This window comes from Aethina tumida, chromosome 6, assembly GCF_024364675.1.
Source record: "Aethina tumida isolate Nest 87 chromosome 6, icAetTumi1.1, whole genome shotgun sequence".
NCBI classification, from domain to species: domain Eukaryota; kingdom Metazoa; phylum Arthropoda; class Insecta; order Coleoptera; family Nitidulidae; genus Aethina; species Aethina tumida.
Window position 1 is genome coordinate 9043963 of NC_065440.1, and position 20152 is coordinate 9064114.

At 35.8% G+C, this 20152-nt stretch overlaps 1 protein-coding gene and 1 long non-coding RNA gene across 3 annotated transcripts; both read right to left on the reverse strand.

The window, feature by feature from the left end:
• Window positions 1–4963: 4963 nt before the first annotated feature.
• On the reverse strand, window positions 4964–7773 carry LOC126265893 (uncharacterized). 2 transcript variants are annotated; one of them, XR_007548379.1, is made up of 4 exons: window positions 7578–7773; window positions 7313–7421; window positions 6437–6498; window positions 4964–5469 (listed from the first exon to the last, which is right to left on the reverse strand). It is a non-coding gene; the product is annotated as an uncharacterized LOC126265893 (long non-coding RNA). The 2 variants fall into 2 exon arrangements; XR_007548378.1 differs by having other exon boundaries at window positions 7313–7773.
• Window positions 7774–16688: 8915 nt separating this feature from the next.
• On the reverse strand, window positions 16689–18876 carry LOC126265982 (putative nuclease HARBI1). Its single transcript, XM_049969089.1, has 5 exons — window positions 18855–18876; window positions 18152–18351; window positions 17953–18097; window positions 17592–17888; window positions 16689–17539 (listed from the first exon to the last, which is right to left on the reverse strand). Exons 1-5 carry the CDS (start codon window positions 18874–18876, stop codon window positions 17436–17438), a joined length of 768 nt encoding a protein of 255 aa, XP_049825046.1. The 3' UTR covers window positions 16689–17435.
• Between the last annotated feature and the right edge of the window lie 1276 nt (window positions 18877–20152).

The following is a 20152-nucleotide window of genomic DNA, read 5'->3' on the forward strand; positions in this document are numbered from 1 at the left end:
GTGGGTATGTATGTTTATTAATATCTATTTGTTAAATAACTAGTTATAAGATTAATACTCGGTGTCACAACTCCATAGTACTATAGTTTGAAAATCAATGCCCGATGGTTCACGCAGTCGAAGGCTTTACTGAGGTCACAAAAGGTCGATCCAACATACACTTTCTCCTCAAAGCCATTGATTATATAATCAATTTGTATAGGCTTTGGTGGTACTTTTGCCAGTCTTAAATCCATATTGGTTTTTTATGAACAGATTATTATTTTCAAAATATTTTGGGCTAATTAATGACATTAAAAATAATCATTTAATGAGTTGTACAGTCGAATATCATTGATATCTTGTATAAAATAAATCGTCCCCTTTTACCTGTTGTAACGAGTCTTTCAAAATGACTTACCGATTTAACATCCATAGTAATCAAATTACCACCGGTAGGCAGTTACAGCTTAATTTGTTTCCCATCTTTAGGTTACGAAAAATTGGATTTGTATGGTTTTCACTAGAAAACAACTGGCTGGTCTCGATTTGATGACTATAATTCCCTTGTGGAAATCACATCTCGATTTGTTGGTGTCAATAAATTCACAAAATTCTTTTAAAATAGCACCACATACAGAGAACAGGGTGTGGAAATACGGGTAACAACTTTTGACCATTTCTTTTGTTACTATACACTTTGGTTTTGACGGTTCTAATGCTTGATCTTGTTAGTATAATTTCAAATTGCACGTTGAAAGCAGAGCCTATATAGTTTTTATACACGAACTTTGAGGATTTACCGATTTACCTGTTGTATTCTTAATCACAACAGAGTATGGAACATTCAAACATGTGTCGACGTTGTCGCCTCACTATACGGATTAAAATATCCCAAACAAATAATGAATTAATAAAAACCTTGGTTATGTTTTATTTTAAAAAAGTATTTCTGTTACTATAAGAGTTGTTAGTGGTGTAGCTTCTGTTTAACGAGCTTGGACGAGGGGGGCAGATGTAGTGTAACGGGATTTATTTATCGCATATTCTCCTGTATATTACAATGTGAATTATCTGTTGGTATACCGCACTGTACACATAGCTTGTGTCAGTCGCTATCGGAACAACCACGGGGTTAGTCGGGGACCTTGGTTAATTTTCCACGTTTTTCTTCGCCATCCCCTGGGATACTGATTGTATAACGTGTGCTATATTTGTCCTGGCGACAGTGAATGTTCCTGTTTATGTATTTTCTTGTTTGCATTTTAAACATTGTAGTTTAAAACTGAAGAAAACCAAGGACCACGTGTTGATGCATAAAAGTATAGTGTCTAAAAGTCGTGTTTTCTTCGAAGCCACCCCATGTGAAATCTCCAGGCACCCTGAATTATAAATACAGGAGGATTCCACGTAACATAAATTGTTTTAGTTCATCTTAATTTGTCAATTTGAATATGTAAAGTTAGTAATAATTTTAGGCGACGATGACAAATATATATCTGTTAAACTAGAGGTTTTAAAAAAGAATTTCTAGAAGCGATGCCATAATGCTGTGTTCTTGAAATTTATGCAAGCTACGAATTGAAGGTTAGTAACCTTTTCTTTATTTGATTATGATAAGAAAACGCATCATAGGTTCTTTCATATACATTTTAAATATTTCATTTTAAACAAAGAAATAAAGTTAAAAAATAATTTTCTTTTTATTTAGTTATACCTTTTTTTAATTTAAAAACTAGTAGAATAAACTTAATAATAATGTTATTTATCTTAATGTAACACATTTCTCTTCGTGGATAAGGTAATTTCTATTAAATAATTTTATATTCATTCATGTTCATTCAACTAGTATTGATCCAATTGAATATATTTAACTTGTCTATGATATGTAATTGGTACAAATGTTAACTTACTTCTGTAGGAATTAAATTACACTAATTTTTCTATCTTATTTTAAGTCCTGTAAGCTACAATCAATTAGATCTTGTCCACCGATGAATGTTCAGCCTGTACAAATTTTAATTTTATTATCTGATAAACCAATAATCTAACTGTATATTTCAATATAATATGAATTGATTTAGTTATTATACTTATTAAAAACAATTTTTAAAAATTACATAATATTACTGTAAATAATAAACATTTGACTAATTGTGACATATTAGTATGTGTAATGACTTTTCTACTTCGAAAGTACCCGGACAGTAAGCAGACACAGCATCTATAGATTTATATTTATTTTAGTTAAATAATTCATTTTACATACAATTAATAATGTTTAAGAACAAGTCCTACTGCAATTTTTTAATAACACAAAAAATTAATATTGAAATAAGGTTCTCAATACATTAAAATGGTGTTTTAAGTTTGTGTAAACATTCAATTTATTGAATTTTAGTAGTGGACAATGAAACAATGGTAGCTACCAGAATGTTGGTTTAGTTCTCTCAGGACAAATGGGTGAGTAATTTAACATTTAGATTTAGTTTCTTTTTAAAATGATCTAGTCATATTTTAATTAATAAATAATTCAACTTATTCATAGAATTATAATTAAACCGTAACTAATTTGATCAATATTTTCTAATTTTAATAATGTCAACCGCGGATTTTAGTTACATTATAGTAATTTGAAAAATAAATAAATAAAAAATTAAAAATATTTTATTAATCAAAGACAAAATTTTATAAGTATAGAATTACTAAATATCTACTGAAAATTCATCAAGTCTAGATTTCCAATGCTATGTATTTTGATGCTTAAATTGGCATTTAGGTAAAGAGAAACCGATTAGTCCATAAAACTGAACAATTTCTTTAAATTAAGTTGGTATTGTCAAAAATATTTTAAAAACGTACAATATTTTCAAAATTGTATATTGATACATGTCAAAATATTTGTCGGCGAATTGCGGGAGATGGTCATATGCATCTCCGAGTAATCGCCGAAAATTTTAAATATGCGCATGCGTCACTCCGATGGCGAATGACTCTGCAACGCAATTTTCGGCGAACGTACGGCGAGTCTCCGGCAAATCTCCGGCGAACGACTCTGCATACAGCCGTAAGTGTGTGATAAACAGAGGTGACTGGAACAATGCGAACACAAAGGGCACCGACAAAGGGGTAATTTAGACCAAATAAGGGGTGAGTAAACAAATTGACTTTAATTAAGAGCGGCCGAAATAATAAATTAACAGGTGAAATCAGAAAACAATACAAAACAGTAAAATATTTCGCGTAGTGCGGAAAATTTGAAAGAGACAAATTTTTGTGTATGAAACGGAAAAACAATAAGCGAAAATGAGCGGGACAGAATCGGAAGTGATTGACATTGCGTGGGAAACGGGATATGACACGGATATAGTAGCGGGAGGGAGCACAAGGGAAGTGCAAAATAAAGAAAAGGAAGTGGAAATAGAAGAGGAAGAAAAGGAAGAAAGGGTGGAAGATTTCCTGGAGGAAATAACAGGATTAGGGAGGAAAATAGAAGGAGCTGTAACACGGAAATCGGGTGCGAAGATACAATACAACATCTCGGAACAGACAACTGTTTTGAGAGCAGTGAAGGAAATCGAGGAAAGAGTGGCACAAATGGTATATAGGATGGGAAAATTAGAAGGTAGAATGGAAGGAAGAATTGAAATGGTGGCGATGATGAATAGATGGTGGAAAGACAGAATGGAGAGTGAAAAAGAAGAAAATAAGAAAAGTGAAAGGAGCAACAAGAAACAAACAGGCAAAGAACAATACGGGGAAAACAACGTAATTGAGGCAACAATGAGAAGCCAATTGAGAAGAACAGAGAATAGAAAAGTATGAAGGGGAGCTGAACATAGCGGAAATGGAGGAAATGGCGGTTCTGAACGGAATGGAGATTGCAAAGGGTATAATTGAAGAAAGACCGGGAACGAAGATAACAATAAACACGGATAGAAATGACATACTGGGGAAGATGGGAAGGGCTAAAAGTAGAAATCCTAGAATAGTGGAAATACAAAGGATAACATTTGAAAGAAGAAATATTAGAATTAAATGGGTTAAAAGAAACAGTACTGAAGAAATGAAAAGAGTGGATGAGTTAGCAAAAAAGGGAAGGCAGGAAGAAGGAGAAAGACAGATTCATAATAGCGCAACGCAAAGTACAATAAGGAAAGTAAGACAAGAGAAAATCACTAGGAAATGGCAAGAGAGTTGGGATGGAGATAATAAAGGAAGATGGACGTACAATATATTAAAAGAGGTGAACAGAAAAGGAATAAGGACAGACGGTAGGATAACACAGGCAATCACGAGTCATGGGAACTTTGAAGGATACAAAAAAAGGTTCGGCTTAAAAGAAACGAATGGAATCTGCGAATGCGGCAGAAATAGAACACGCATGGTTCAGATGTGAAAAGAATAGGAGAATAGAAGCCAGAAACAGGCTAAAGGAAGGAATAGGCAAAGAAAACATAGAAGTAGTTTGGGGGGTGGAAAGAGAAGAAAACTGGGACAGATGGATATAATTTTGGAAAGATATAGTGGAGGAAGAAGAATTTTTGGAGTGTGGTATATGGTTGGATGGGTTTCTTTGGTGGTGGTTTTGTTAGCTTGAGGGTGATGACAGGGAGCGACCAATGGCCGAAAGGCGGGGGGGTCGGGGTCTACGGCGACCCAATTTCGTAATGTACCTGATGACCCTCTTCCGTTTCGACCATTGTAGAGTACGGACGTGCCGTCGCGGTGCTCTTGAGCCGGAATTTTTGAAAATTTTAGGTGACGTGGTAGATTGGAAGTGTGACGCGGGTGTGCGTGTGACGCGAGTGTGACGTGGGTGTGACGCAGGTGTGACGCGTGGGATTGTGTATAGGGTGAGTCTGGGGTGAATGTGCATGGGTAGGACTTAGAAAAATTTCAGGAAACTGAAAATTTCGAGAAAAATTTGAGCGGATAGTTCGGGATTCGAACCCGGGTCGTCCGCTCCGGCGACTAATAATAATAATAATAATAATGTTTATTGTCATAATGCTTAAAAAAATTTAACAACACATTCGATATTACAGATTTTCAAATTTCCGGCGACTGGTCGCTTGACCACTGCGCTACCGAGCTTGCCGAGGCATTTGTGCATATTGTTCAAGTCTTTCGGCGGCTGTGCCGTATCTATTGCAGGATCGATAGAATCCTGCCGTTGAAGGCCTTTTCGACTCGTGTGGGTGAATTTGGAGTGAGTGGGGTATGTCGCAACTGAGGCGCACACCCGTATTGGGTAAGGCCCTTTTGGCGTCGTCCGGTACCTATCTTTGTTGTTGTTCGGCGGATTCGGTTGCAACTTTGGTTACAGGCGTCATTTGCGAGCGGCTCGTTGAGGCGCGCGTCGGTTTCAGCCACGGCCCTTTTGGCACCGAGTTGCGGATAGCGTCGTTGTTTGTGGCCCGTTTCGATTGAGATTTGGTGTGTGGGTGTGCTAGGGGTGTGCTTCGTTGAGGCACGCTTCTGTTCCGGCTAGAATCTAAAGAATCTAAAGGATCTAAAGAATCTAAAGAATCTAAAGGATCTAAAGAATCTAAATTATAAATAGACAACGGTGACCAAATAATCTACAACATATTTAATAATCATTTTAAATTCTTTAAATATTTAAAATTGTTAATAAAATAAACTTTAAAGTGAAACACTTATTTACTGAAAATTAAAAAAATGTATTCACATATGTGAATAATAACATGTTTCCAATATTTTCAAAAAGTTATTCAAGATAATTTATTAAAGGTTATCTAAAAAATTAGTGAATGATTTAATTTAAAACAACTTATAAATGTTAATAAAGGTACTGATTGTAAAATATTGTTTTTCAACTATTCTTCTAAACGTAATTAGTGTTAAGAGCATATGTACATATGTTAATTAAATTGTTTCCAGTAAATTATATTGGTGTTATCGTTTAATTGTAATTGCATATGTGTAATTATCTAGTTTTTAGCCACAAAATTATTTACTTGCAAGTAATCTTTGAAACTTTTGTACGTTTTTATCACTTTTTTTAGTATTTACTTTCAATTTTGAAAATATTGTACGTTTTTAAAATATTTTTGACAATACCAACTTAATTTAAAGAAATTGTTCAGTTTTATGGACTAATCGGTTTCTCTTTACCTAAATGCCAATTTAAGCATCAAAATACATAGCATTGGAAATCTAGACTTGATGAATTTTCAGTAGATATTTAGTAATTCTATACTTATAAAATTTTGTCTTTGATTAATAAAATATTTTTAATTTTTTATTTATTTATTTTTCAAATTACTATAATGTAACTAAAATCCGCGGTTGACATTATTAAAATTAGAAAATATTGATCAAATTAGTTACGGTTTAATTATAATTCTATGAATAAGTTGAATTATTTATTAATTAAAATATGACTAGATCATTTTAAAAAGAAACTAAATCTAAATGTTAAATTACTCACCCATTTGTCCTGAGAGAACTAAACCAACATTCTGGTAGCTACCATTGTTTCATTGTCCACTACTAAAATTCAATAAATTGAATGTTTACACAAACTTAAAACACCATTTTAATGTATTGAGAACCTTATTTCAATATTAATTTTTTGTGTTATTAAAAAATTGCAGTAGGACTTGTTCTTAAACATTATTAATTGTATGTAAAATGAATTATTTAACTAAAATAAATATAAATCTATAGATGCTGTGTCTGCTTACTGTCCGGGTACTTTCGAAGTAGAAAAGTCATTACACATACTAATATGTCACAATTAGTCAAATGTTTATTATTTACAGTAATATTATGTAATTTTTAAAAATTGTTTTTAATAAGTATAATAACTAAATCAATTCATATTATATTGAAATATACAGTTAGATTATTGGTTTATCAGATAATAAAATTAAAATTTGTACAGGCTGAACATTCATCGGTGGACAAGATCTAATTGATTGTAGCTTACAGGACTTAAAATAAGATAGAAAAATTAGTGTAATTTAATTCCTACAGAAGTAAGTTAACATTTGTACCAATTACATATCATAGACAAGTTAAATATATTCAATTGGATCAATACTAGTTGAATGAACATGAATGAATATAAAATTATTTAATAGAAATTACCTTATCCACGAAGAGAAATGTGTTACATTAAGATAAATAACATTATTATTAAGTTTATTCTACTAGTTTTTAAATTAAAAAAAGGTATAACTAAATAAAAAGAAAATTATTTTTTAACTTTATTTCTTTGTTTAAAATGAAATATTTAAAATGTATATGAAAGAACCTATGATGCGTTTTCTTATCATAATCAAATAAAGAAAAGGTTACTAACCTTCAATTCGTAGCTTGCATAAATTTCAAGAACACAGCATTATGGCATCGCTTCTAGAAATTCTTTTTTAAAACCTCTAGTTTAACAGATATATATTTGTCATCGTCGCCTAAAATTATTACTAACTTTACATATTCAAATTGACAAATTAAGATGAACTAAAACAATTTATGTTACGTGGAATCCTCCTGTATTTATAATTCAGGGTGCCTGGAGATTTCACATGGGGTGGCTTCGAAGAAAACACGACTTTTAGACACTATACTTTTATGCATCAACACGTGGTCCTTGGTTTTCTTCAGTTTTAAACTACAATGTTTAAAATGCAAACAAGAAAATACATAAACAGGAACATTCACTGTCGCCAGGACAAATATAGCACACGTTATACAATCAGTATCCCAGGGGATGGCGAAGAAAAACGTGGAAAATTAACCAAGGTCCCCGACTAACCCCGTGGTTGTTCCGATAGCGACTGACACAAGCTATGTGTACAGTGCGGTATACCAACAGATAATTCACATTGTAATATACAGGAGAATATGCGATAAATAAATCCCGTTACACTACATCTGCCCCCCTCGTCCAAGCTCGTTAAACAGAAGCTACACCACTAACAACTCTTATAGTAACAGAAATACTTTTTTAAAATAAAACATAACCAAGGTTTTTATTAATTCATTATTTGTTTGGGATATTTTAATCCGTATAGTGAGGCGACAACGTCGACACATGTTTGAATGTTCCATACTCTGTTGTGATTAAGAATACAACAGGTAAATCGGTAAATCCTCAAAGTTCGTGTATAAAAACTATATAGGCTCTGCTTTCAACGTGCAATTTGAAATTATACTAACAAGATCAAGCATTAGAACCGTCAAAACCAAAGTGTATAGTAACAAAAGAAATGGTCAAAAGTTGTTACCCGTATTTCCACACCCTGTTCTCTGTATGTGGTGCTATTTTAAAAGAATTTTGTGAATTTATTGACACCAACAAATCGAGATGTGATTTCCACAAGGGAATTATAGTCATCAAATCGAGACCAGCCAGTTGTTTTCTAGTGAAAACCATACAAATCCAATTTTTCGTAACCTAAAGATGGGAAACAAATTAAGCTGTAACTGCCTACCGGTGGTAATTTGATTACTATGGATGTTAAATCGGTAAGTCATTTTGAAAGACTCGTTACAACAGGTAAAAGGGGACGATTTATTTTATACAAGATATCAATGATATTCGACTGTACAACTCATTAAATGATTATTTTTAATGTCATTAATTAGCCCAAAATATTTTGAAAATAATAATCTGTTCATAAAAAACCAATATGGATTTAAGACTGGCAAAAGTACCACCAAAGCCTATACAAATTGATTATATAATCAATGGCTTTGAGGAGAAAGTGTATGTTGGATCGACCTTTTGTGACCTCAGTAAAGCCTTCGACTGCGTGAACCATCGGGCATTGATTTTCAAACTATAGTACTATGGAGTTGTGACACCGAGTATTAATCTTATAACTAGTTATTTAACAAATAGATATTAATAAACATACATACCCACTACTCTTCCTGATCAATGATATACCAATTCCAGATGAAAATGCGTTTATTCTATTTGCTGATGACACATCTATATCGTGCCAGTGATTCACTAGTCAGCTTGCACTTGAAGATGTCCAGAAATGTTGAAATCTTAAAAGGTCGGTTTCTTGCTAATTCTTTGAGTTTAAATGAAAACAAAACTGAAAATATGATATTCTCAATACGACAAAATTCAAATGATATTAAACCAACAAAATTTCTGGGCATATTTATTGACTGTAGGTTGCAGATCATATCGAATATGTAGCAAACAAATTAATAAAAAACATATTTCTACTCAATCAACTTAAATGCAATGTAGAACTGAAGGTAGAATTGGTTGCATATTTCTTGTTTATACACTCCAATATTGCGTTTGACACACTTGTCTGGGGTCACTCAAGTCATGCAGACCGACTGTTTTCTTTTCAGAGAAGGGCATTAAGAATACCAGCAGGATTACATTCTTGGGCAGATGCTAAACAAGCATTTATTGATCTTAAAATTTTAACATTGCCTTCACTTTACATACTCGAATGTTTATTATATACCAAATTAAACGAAACCACATACAAAATCCACGGCAGCATTCACACCTATGATACTCGCAATAAGAATCAAATACGTCTACCAAATATTCGTCTAGATAAGCCCATGCACCTCCACTAAGTATTACGCTCCAAAATTTTATAACCTGTAACTGTGAAAAGCCTGCACTTTGAACAATTCAAAAAACGCACCAAAGATTTACTTTTAAAACATGCATTTTATGATTTTAATGAATTTCTTTTATGTCCACAATTTTAATTTTAGTCTGTACGTATGGATGTCCTAATCTATCTCTTATTATATCCAATCAGTTATCTTTTTCTTTTTTTTTTTGACTTGTGTAAAAATTGTACCTGTTTTTAAACATCAATAAATCTATCTCTATAAAATTAATACCAAGGAATACATATTTAAATGTTTATTCATAAAAAGCCTTGCGGTCATGCCTCTGTTCCTGGTTAAGGTCCCACAAGAACAGAAGAAAATATTTGACATCAGTGAAATGTGTTGTATGAGAGTCAAGATGGAGCCGCTTAGAAGAAGCGGAGGAGTGGGACAGTGCTTTAGGTGCCAAAAATTCGGACACACACAAATGAATTGTACTGGCACCCCAAGATGTCTGAAGTGCAGGAGATCCAAGGAAGAACCACCAAAGTGTGCAAACTGCGGAGGCGACCATCCTGCTAATGCACCGGTCTGTAGCAGAAACCCGAATAAAAATAAAAAAGGGGAAGAGAAAACAGATCAGCAAAGCAGGGGAGACGTGGGAATTCACAACAAAGCAAACAACAGGACATCGACCACCCTCAGCTACAGCGAAGCCCTCAAGGGGACCACCACAAAAGACCCAAACCACTTAGACATATTAAAAGGTATGGCCCACGCAATAATTTCAATGCAAATAACTTTACAGGCAGAGAGACCGGCAGCACCGAAGATGAACCCCGGACCCCAGAATGCCTGAGAACATCACAAAGATAATCGCATGGAATGCCAACGGACTCGGCGACAGAGAACAGGAGCTGAGGGCGTTGGCATCGATGGAGAACCCGGACTTGATGCTAGTCAGCGAAACAAAGGCGGGAGGGGACCTGAAGGTAGAAATTGCGGGATACACAACATACCACAAATCGAGACCCAGCGTAAATAGAGGAGGAGGAGTCCTTCTCATGATAAAAGACACCATACCACACACGGCGGCAGTACTCCCGGACGCCAGGTACCTGGAGGCAATAGGTGTTGTTCTAAAAACGAGACAGGGGGAAATGATGGTGGCCTCCATCTACATTCCCCCGGGCGGCCGCTTCCCAGCCAGAGAACTGAAAGACACGATGAGAAGTCACCCAAATGCCATACTAATGGGTGACTTCAATGCCAAAAATACAACATGGCACAGCACGTCCGAGAACACGTATGGCAGACAGCTATACACATTGTCAAACAACGAACACGTCATCGGACCAAGCCAACCAACCATCTGCCAGGCAGGTCGTAGGTCGGATGTAATAGACATTGTGGTAACAAACAACCTAAATCTTGACACCAAGCTAACCAAAATTGAAGACACGTCATCCGACCACAACCCGATCTGCCTGGAAATAACTGGGGGACCCACAATCAAGCTAAACAAAGCTAAAATGAGGACAAACTGGGCACTGTTCTACAGGAGCCTGGACCGAGGACAGGAGAACGATCAGAAGTGCAACAGTCCCGCGGAACTGGACAGAATGGCCCAGTCACTGTCCTCAGATATACAAGAGGCCCTCAGCATGGCAACGTTGGTGAGGCGGAGACGCCCAAACCCAAAGGAAACACTCTCGGACGAGCTAAAAAGAATAATAAGAGAAAAGAGAAAAGCAAAGAAGCGGTATCATAGACAACAAGACCCAGACTCGAGAAGAACATTCAACAATTGGGCAGCAACACTCAAAAGAGCTATGGAGGACAGGAACAGACAGTGGACACAAAGATTGGCAACACTGGATAGAGGAGGAAAAGGAATCTGGCAACTAACAGGAGAACTAACGAAAAAGAAAGATAAGAAGGCCTACCCACTGCAAGGAACAAACGGAGTGATACATGACACGGAAACCAGGGCAGAGGTATTCGCCGAGCACTTAGAAGGTGTATTCACGACAAGAACACAAAAAGAATGGTGCAGGGAGGAGGACGCTGAAATGGAAGAGGAGGTCCGGGAATACGCGAGGTACCGAGGAGACAGCACGATAGAGAGAACGACAGAGGGGGAGGTCACGGATGAGATCAAACGGGCGAGGAACAGGGAAGCTCCCGGAGAGGACGAAATTACAAATGCCGCCCTAAAGAAGCTTCCGAAAAGCGCAATTAAAAGACTAGTCAGTATAATGAATGGATCGATGGGAATTGGGCACTTTCCCAGGCCATGGAAAAGGGCTACGATGACCATGATTCACAAGACGGGGAAAAACACATCAGACCCGGGAAACTATAGACCTATCGCACTGCTCCCCACTCTGGCTAAAATAGCAGAAAGAATAATTAAATCAAGACTGGATAACGAACTGGAACAGCCTGGTCTAATCCAACCAGAGCAGTTCGGATTTAGGAAAGGACCTTCAACAGACCTCCAACTAGCCAGGGTGGGTGAGCTCATCCTAAGAGGTAGAAGCGAGGGACGAGAAACGGGAGCGGTGTTCCTGGACCTTGCCAGCGCGTTCGACAAGGTATGGCATGCTGACCTGCTCTGGAAGATGGGTAGGGCGGGGTTCAGCCCGGGTATGGTTAGTCTGGTGGTGGTGGCCTCCTACCTGAGTGACATGACATTCCAAGTCAAGGTGGGAGATGCCAGGTCGGCGGAGCGCCCAGTGGGAGCAGGGGTGCCACAGGGTTCAGTACTGGCCCCTACCTTATTCAATATTTATATTTCAGATATACCAAAATCAGAGGGAGTCGAGCTGGCCCTGTTCGCAGACAACACGGCACTCTTTGCGCAGGATAAAAACCTCAAATTCATAAAAACAATGTTGCAGGCGCAGCTAGACGAAATGGAGGAGTGGGCGGATAGATGGAGAATGGAGGTAAACCCCACCAAGAGGCAGGCTGTCCTGTTCACAAGGAGAAGAGAAGGACTGGGCTTTCTGGAGTATGGGGGATCCGACATACATTGGAGGGAAACAGCCAGGTACCTCGGGGTGACCATGGACGCAGGGATGACCTGGGAGCCCCGCCTGGAGGGGATAAAGAAGAAAATGTTACAAAGCATGGGAGCCCTGAAGCCCCTTTGGAGACAAGGAAATGGGATATCGACCGCAAACAAAACTACCGTCTACACCCAGCTAGTCAGGCCGGTAGCTACATTCGCCTGTCAAGCATGAGCAACGGCATCGGCGACACGAAGGAGGGTGCTCCAGTCACTGGAAAATAAAATACTAAGGAGAATCATGGGAGCGCCATGGTTCGTCCCAAATAACCAAATTCGCAGGGAACTGGGAATTACCACCCTCGAGTATTTAGTCAGGAAACAAACAGAAAAGTTGGTGGAAAAGGCACAAACAGGAACGAACCCGGTGCCCCAGAACATCTTCAATTACGACCCTGCGGACTGTAGAGTCACCTCGAGAGGAATCAGGGAATACCTGGAGCCGGATTGAGGGAGTGGCACATGACAGGATCAACAAATACAGAACAACGGAAACAGCCGGTAAAGTGCACAAACGATTTTATCCTTGCATTGACTCTATTAAAACAAACTAGACTAATTCAATATGTGATGAAGTGGATTACTAATCCTAGTTTTAAACTATTTAATTTTATTATGGTTCTTAGTTCTAAGTTTTATTTTTACAAATGACTGGACCCTTGGTCAGGACATTAACCTCATTTTATATATACAACTGTGTGTGTTCTTACAAGTGCTCAGATATATTTTATTTATACATTTGTACAGACTGTTATTTTGCTGTTTGGACTGTTCGGTCTACATATATGGATTGATTATTTTGACATGTGTCGCAACTTTGTTGTGTAATTATTTTATAATGGTTTCATAGTTTTAAGTTTTATTTCTACAAATGACTAGTCGCTTGGTCGTGACGTTTTACCTTGTTTTATACATACAAATGTGTGTGCGTTTACAAGTACTTATACTATTAGTTTACTATTTGTTTACATGTGAGTGGACTGATTATTTTAACTTATGTCACAATTTTGTTATGCAGTTAACCATGCGTCGATGGTTGACGTGAATCCTGATTTTATTTGTACATATGGCCTTGTCTATTTATGTTTGTTTTTTTTTCTTACTACTGCTTACTTTGTATTACTCTAGCTTAATTTAGGAATAAGCATAGACTAATTTTGATTTATACACATGGAATTTATGTTACTTAGAGACCCAATTGATGTCATTTGCACAGCCACATTAACTATGTTTATTTATTCGAGTGCATGTACGCTAATTTCAAAACTGTTGTAATTATTAGAAAAAAAAAACCATTACTATGCGGACCGTAGCTTGCCACCGACTTGCCATAGACGGTGGGAAGAGCGCCCCCGCTATATCATAGCTGACCGCTGGCGGTCCAAAGCCATTCAATTTACAAGATAAAGCAAACCTAACAACCTAGATAACTCCTCGTGAAGAGTTGGGGCAAAAAGGTCTGTGTACCTGACCCCAAGCTCGGACCAACTAAGTCCAGCAAATACTCAAGGTCCTTGCTTTATTCGTTAATCACAAATCTGTTTAACAAGAAGTGTCCTAAACAACAAAAATTTTTACAAACAAATATTAAAACTGTATCAGCAATATAAATCAGAATTCGAACGGCTTGCAGTTGCAGAAGAATATGAAAAAAATGGAATTTCCCACATTATTTGGGAGCTTTAGATGGAAAGCATGTGGTGATCCAAAAACCTATACTCAATGGCAGTGAATTTATGAATTATAAATCAACCTCTTGCATAGTACTTTGTGCTCTACTGCATGCTAATTATAATTAATTTATTTGCTGATATATAATGACAAGGACGAATTTGATAACAAATGATTTACATTTTCCACAACCGGTTCCTTTAGAATAAAAAAAAATGCATCCCATATTTTTTATTGGTGACGATGCATTTACTCTAAGTGAAAATCAATTGAAACCTTTTTCTGGATCTTTTCCCAAAGAAAGTTTCCAAAGAATTTTTAATTATCGAATACGTCGAGCTCGAAGAATAGTGGAAAATGTATTTGGAATCATGTCAAATGTTTCATAAGAAGCTTTCCACATAGAATGATGATGTAATTGGAGCTAGAGGCGGTAATGCCAGATTTTAATATGATTCAAGTGTCGTTACAAGCGTTTGCCCACTGAAGCGATTAAATTCTTCAATAAAGCACGGATGACTTTAGAAATGCCCCTAATAGATGAATTACAAAGTACGCCGAATTCCTACAAATTAGAAGTAAGCAATAAGAAGTTGGAACATAAATTTAAAACGTACAAGAGACTGGAATACATTAAACGGAAGATAAACAGTGTGACAACTGAAACAAAGAAAGAATCAGCTGAAGAAGCTTCTATTAATATATTATATTATATTAATATATAATTGCAGCCTATGCCATTGCTAGATGACATTTTCCACTCATCACCCAAGTGAAAACCCGTTGAAATAAAATTGCCCACTGAAGTGATTAAATTCCTCAATGAAGCACGGATGACTTTAGACATGCATCTAATAGATGAATTGCCAAATACCTCGAAGAAACCATCCGTCAATTTAAGAGTAAGCAATGAGAAGTTGGAAAATAAATTCAAGAGACCGGAATACTTTAAACGGAAGAGGGTGCATCGGAGGGTTTCCTCGGAGTGAATTGGCTATAGGAAAATGTCTCCTTTGAGAAGGGTGTCCCCAATGAGGAGAGAATATACTAAAAGATCTTCTATGAGATATTGCAACTCTATAATAGAACAATCTCTTTGAATAAAGGGACAGGAAAAAGAAAATGGATTGAAGAGCTTCCTGGAATTGATGAGTTAACGACGTAATTGCGGAACAACCATCGAAACGAAGGAAAATAATTGCGAATCAAGTATATAGAAGGCACTAATGAAAAGCCAATATATAATTGTATTATAATTAATTTTATTTAAATAAAAATGTATTAAGAATTCATTACTATTATAAATTTCATAATGTATTTACAACCAGTAAATACTGCTGAATAAGAAAATCAACATGTTTTAATAAACAGTGTATTGTTTAATTAATTAAAATATAAAAGTATAACGGTTGACTACTTTCCAGGATGGAGGATAGTGGGATAGAAGGTGAAGTGCAATCACGTAGGAGTAAGTGTCATCCCCATCATTAAAGATGGCTCTTAGCATAAATTAGAATAAGTATTATTGTTGTTTGTTTCCTATTGTTAATTATTTGTTAAGTATTTTGTATATATTTGGATTCTCCGTTTATCTGAGCTACTCCCCAACCTCCAATAAGTCACAGTTGTGACAATGTAAAATGGAGTTTAAATTTGCTAGTACTATTCTGTCCCAATAGATATCGCTATGCACGTTGATACTGGTTCCCAATATTTAGTAGAGAGATAGAGAGAGAGAGAAGGTGCCGGGAGGATGGAATGGAGCTAATGAATAAAATGGTTTAAAATTTTTGTTTTAGGTAAGTTATTTCTTATATTTCTTAATAAATAAAATAATACTTGGATACTATGCTTTGTAATTCAATAATTTAGTACTTAAGATGTTTACTTTACATTACAATCATGGAGTCTACCACGAACCCGAGTGAGATATCTCACCCGGTGAGTTAACTCACTTCTGAAATCAACGTTGCAACAGCGCTTTTCGTCTTTGTACCTGGTAACATTTTAGGGGAATTAAAATATTTAGGTTAGTATACGTTTCAAATTTGAAATTTTTTTTCAAAATGAAAGTTACTGCGATCCAAAACGAGCAATTAGTGAAATCTATCACCGAAAATCCAATTTTACTGTCCAAAAAATTTACTTCGGAATTTTCATCCGTTAAATATGTCGAGCTGTGGCAGGAAGTCACAGCTGTACTTAACGGAATGACGGGGCCCGAAAAGACTTGGAAGGGATGGAGGAAGGTTAGTGTATAAATTGAACATTAAAACACAGCTTTTACTGTCAATTTATTTATTATGACAGACGTGGTCCGACATATCTGCCAGGACAAAATCGAAACTAGCATTTCAAAAAAAAGTAATATTGAAAACTGGAGGGGGGCGGCCAAAAATTTGCGGCCTTAGCCGGATTGAGGCATACATTGCCTGCCTCATTAAACTCTCATCTGTGGAAGGAGTTACAAATGTCCCCGTACCTGTTGTCAAATTTGAATTTTCTCCGGGTACGTCGGACCGGGGCCTTCGTCAGCTTGGGACGTACCAGGGCCTTCGTCAGCTCCGGACGTGCCTGGGCCTTCGTCAGCTCCGGACGTGCCGGGACCTTCGTCAGCTCCGGACGTGCCGGGACCTTCGTCAGCTCCGGACGTGCCGGAGCCTTTATCAGCTTCGGACGTGCCGCGCCAGCCCGGGCAACGTACAAGGAGGCAAAAAACATATAATGCTTATGAAAAGCATGCAAAGTATTTAAAAAAAAACTTGAGATGAAGGAAAGGCACCATAGAGAGAAGATGGAGGCTCTGGGCAATATTGTGAGTGCCTTAAATTCGTCATCAGCAGCAAATGCACAGGCCTTGACGCAAACTGCAGTTGCTTTAGAGCATATGGCGGAAGCTATAAACAAATTAGCAGATTCTCACTAATTATTTGTTTTTGTTATTATTTTTGTTAAAATTTATTTTCAGAATTTTCTTTTATTTTATTTTATTGATTAAATTTTGTTACACAAGCATAGTTTATTATTTTATTTACATTTAATTTTTGTGAAATCCTTGGGGTGCAACTGAAAATTCAAGTTTCTTATAAACTTTTTTATTTTACCTTTTAGTTCAATACACTTGACCCATCGATGCTCTTTAATTTGTTTGAAATCTAGCTGTGATTAAGCGGTTACGGGTTGCTTTACCAGCTACCAATTCAGGATTTATTCCTCCTATTTCTAATAAATTGTCAAATAAGCCTGAAAATTAATTATTTAAAATTTGTTAAAAGTTCTTTTAAAAGATATATACCATCATCCGCATGATCATCTTCATTTTCATCTTCTGGCAAAATCAAATTATTTTTAATACAAATATTGTGTAAAACAACACATGCATTTATAATTTTGCATGACATTTCAGGTGCATAATGAAGAACTCGATCCTTCCGACAACATCTAAACCTTGCTTTAAATAATCCATTACATCTTTCTATAATGCTACGAACCCTCTTATGGGCTTTACTATAGTGATATTCTGGAGTATTCATAGCAGGTTCATGTTCCAAAGGAGTCATAAGCCAAGGCCTTAAGGGGTATCCAGAATCACCTACAATTTAATATAATATTTAATTTTAGTTTGTTTAATTTATTTTTCATCTTGCACATATTACCTAATAAATAATATCCATTCATTCCAGCCTGATGGATATTTCTAAGTGCATTCTGAATATCACTGTTATTCCATATAAATGAATCATGTGAACTGCCAGGATACTTGGCAATAACATTTAAAATTTCTAGATTTGCCCCACATATCTGCAATTTTCTCATTAATTAATAATGCCTTTAATAATTATTATGTATAATTACTAATTGAACATTAATGGAATGATATCCTTTCCTATTGACAAAAACATATTCATCAATTTTTGGGGAAAAAATGGCTACATGAGTGCAATCAATGCATCCTATGACTCCTGGGAAATTATATTTTTCAGAAAAACTACAATGAAAACATTGAAATGTTGTTAATTTTTGATACCCGAAACAGCTTAATAAACTGAACCTCACTCAATTCTGTAATGGGGTCACCAACGTGGCGTAGGGGATCAATTAAATGTTCTTCACCAAGGTCTTCAATTATGTTAAACATAATCAAATCATCCGTTTTATATTATCTAATAAATAACAGAATTATTTTATACATCCCCATTAAATATTTTTCTATTACTTCTTACGTTACACACACAAACGAGATTTAAAAGTTGTATAAAATGTACATATTATACAATTTTTATTGCTACTATTATTATTTTATACAAAACATTCAACCCAAACCCACGTCAAACTAATCTAAAGAACATTTATTTAATACACCACGTGTATATTTTTTAACCTATAAATTCTTACTTTATATACTCTCAATTGATGTAATTAAATGTAATACTGTAATACCCAAGGTATCAATATATATCAAGAAATCCACATAATCCGAACTCACGCAAAATGTGACAAATCTCACTCACTCAACACCAACCGTGTAAAGTCACCGGTTTTGGGTGAGATATCTCACCTGTAATACAAGTCACCGGCATTGTAAAAGGCGTTTGGACACCCCTACAAGAATAACGTCATTCGAACCGAATAAAATATCTCATAGATTTTCGTAGAAATTCTCCTGGACTTTTTTTAGTACCAAGTAATAACTTATTAATACAATGATTAAATTATTTTGGACTTTATAGTGGAGAAAATATTGTAAACAAAGACGAAATGCGCTGTTGCCACATTGATGTCATAAGTGAGTTAACTCACCGGGTGAGATATCTCACTCGGGTTCGTGGTAGACCCCATATTAGAAATAAAATAACCCCAAATTTGAATAAGATTCTTTATATATTAATATACTTTTTCTTATCTGTTGAATAAATTAATATTATTTTATAGGTTAAATAGTCTGCCGGACCATTGATTTAACCAGAATAGACTCGGCTCTTTTTAGGTATTTTAATCTTATTATATATATTATTAAAAGTGAGTATTCTAGGTTCCAACTAGATTGGGAAGGTTCGATCAATGGGAATTAGGTAGTTTTATTAAAATATAGTAAAATAATTTTTTTTTGTGATTTTATTTTATAATTTTATAAAATTCGGCCATGACTTCTCAGCCTCAATCTCTATCTGGTTACTGTGTCAAAATGTGTTTCAATATATATTATATTATGTTTCAATACATATTCTAGTGATGTTCATAATCCTAATTTTAAAAATAAATCGTTTTTTAAGCCACCTTCCGATTCTAAATTAAATTTAGTATGGCGTTCAATTTGTCAATTTGTAATATTAGTCCTTCTATCAAATAATGTGCAAAATTTATTTAAGTTTGTTTTTGTGTCTAGGATAAATTTTGTTTCTATGTTTCATATGTTTCAATGCGACAAAGTTTGTATAACCCAAAGGCTCTAGTGACCCCGTTGGGTGGTTTAAAAGATGTGTGGGGTCTTATGAACCATATGTTTTCATTATAAGGTAAATTTAATATAGTAAACAACGAATTTCTTAGTTTTTTGATCTCAATATGTGGTCCAATAAATAAACGACCGATTTAAAATTAACGGCTGTATGCAGAGTCGTTCGCCGGAGATTTGCCGGCGACTCTTCCTGGCGGGCGGACGGCGACTCGCCGGCGTGGAGACGGTGTAAAAATTGCGTTGCAGAGTCGTTCGCCTCTCTGGCGAACCGCCAAATATCTCTCACTCACTTTTTTCGCTCGCTCACTCACTCGTTTCTCAATCTGCCCCATGGGGGGGCAAGTGAATAGGACCGAATGGAAACAGCCGAATGTTCCCGAAGTTACATTCGTTTTCTA

What these genes read in the sequence shown, in the direction of transcription:
- LOC126265982 (XM_049969089.1), bottom strand. Translation starts at nt 18,876, where the DNA reads ATGCCGGTGACTTGTATTACAG. An exon ending in GCCGGTGACTTGTATTACAG is followed by an intron (nt 18,352 to 18,854) that starts GTGAGATATCTC and finishes TACAGAATTGAG; the next exon opens with TGAGGTTCAGTTTATTAAGC. An exon ending in ATTCCATTAATGTTCAATTA is followed by an intron (nt 18,098 to 18,151) that starts GTAATTATACAT and finishes AGAAAATTGCAG; the next exon opens with ATATGTGGGGCAAATCTAGA.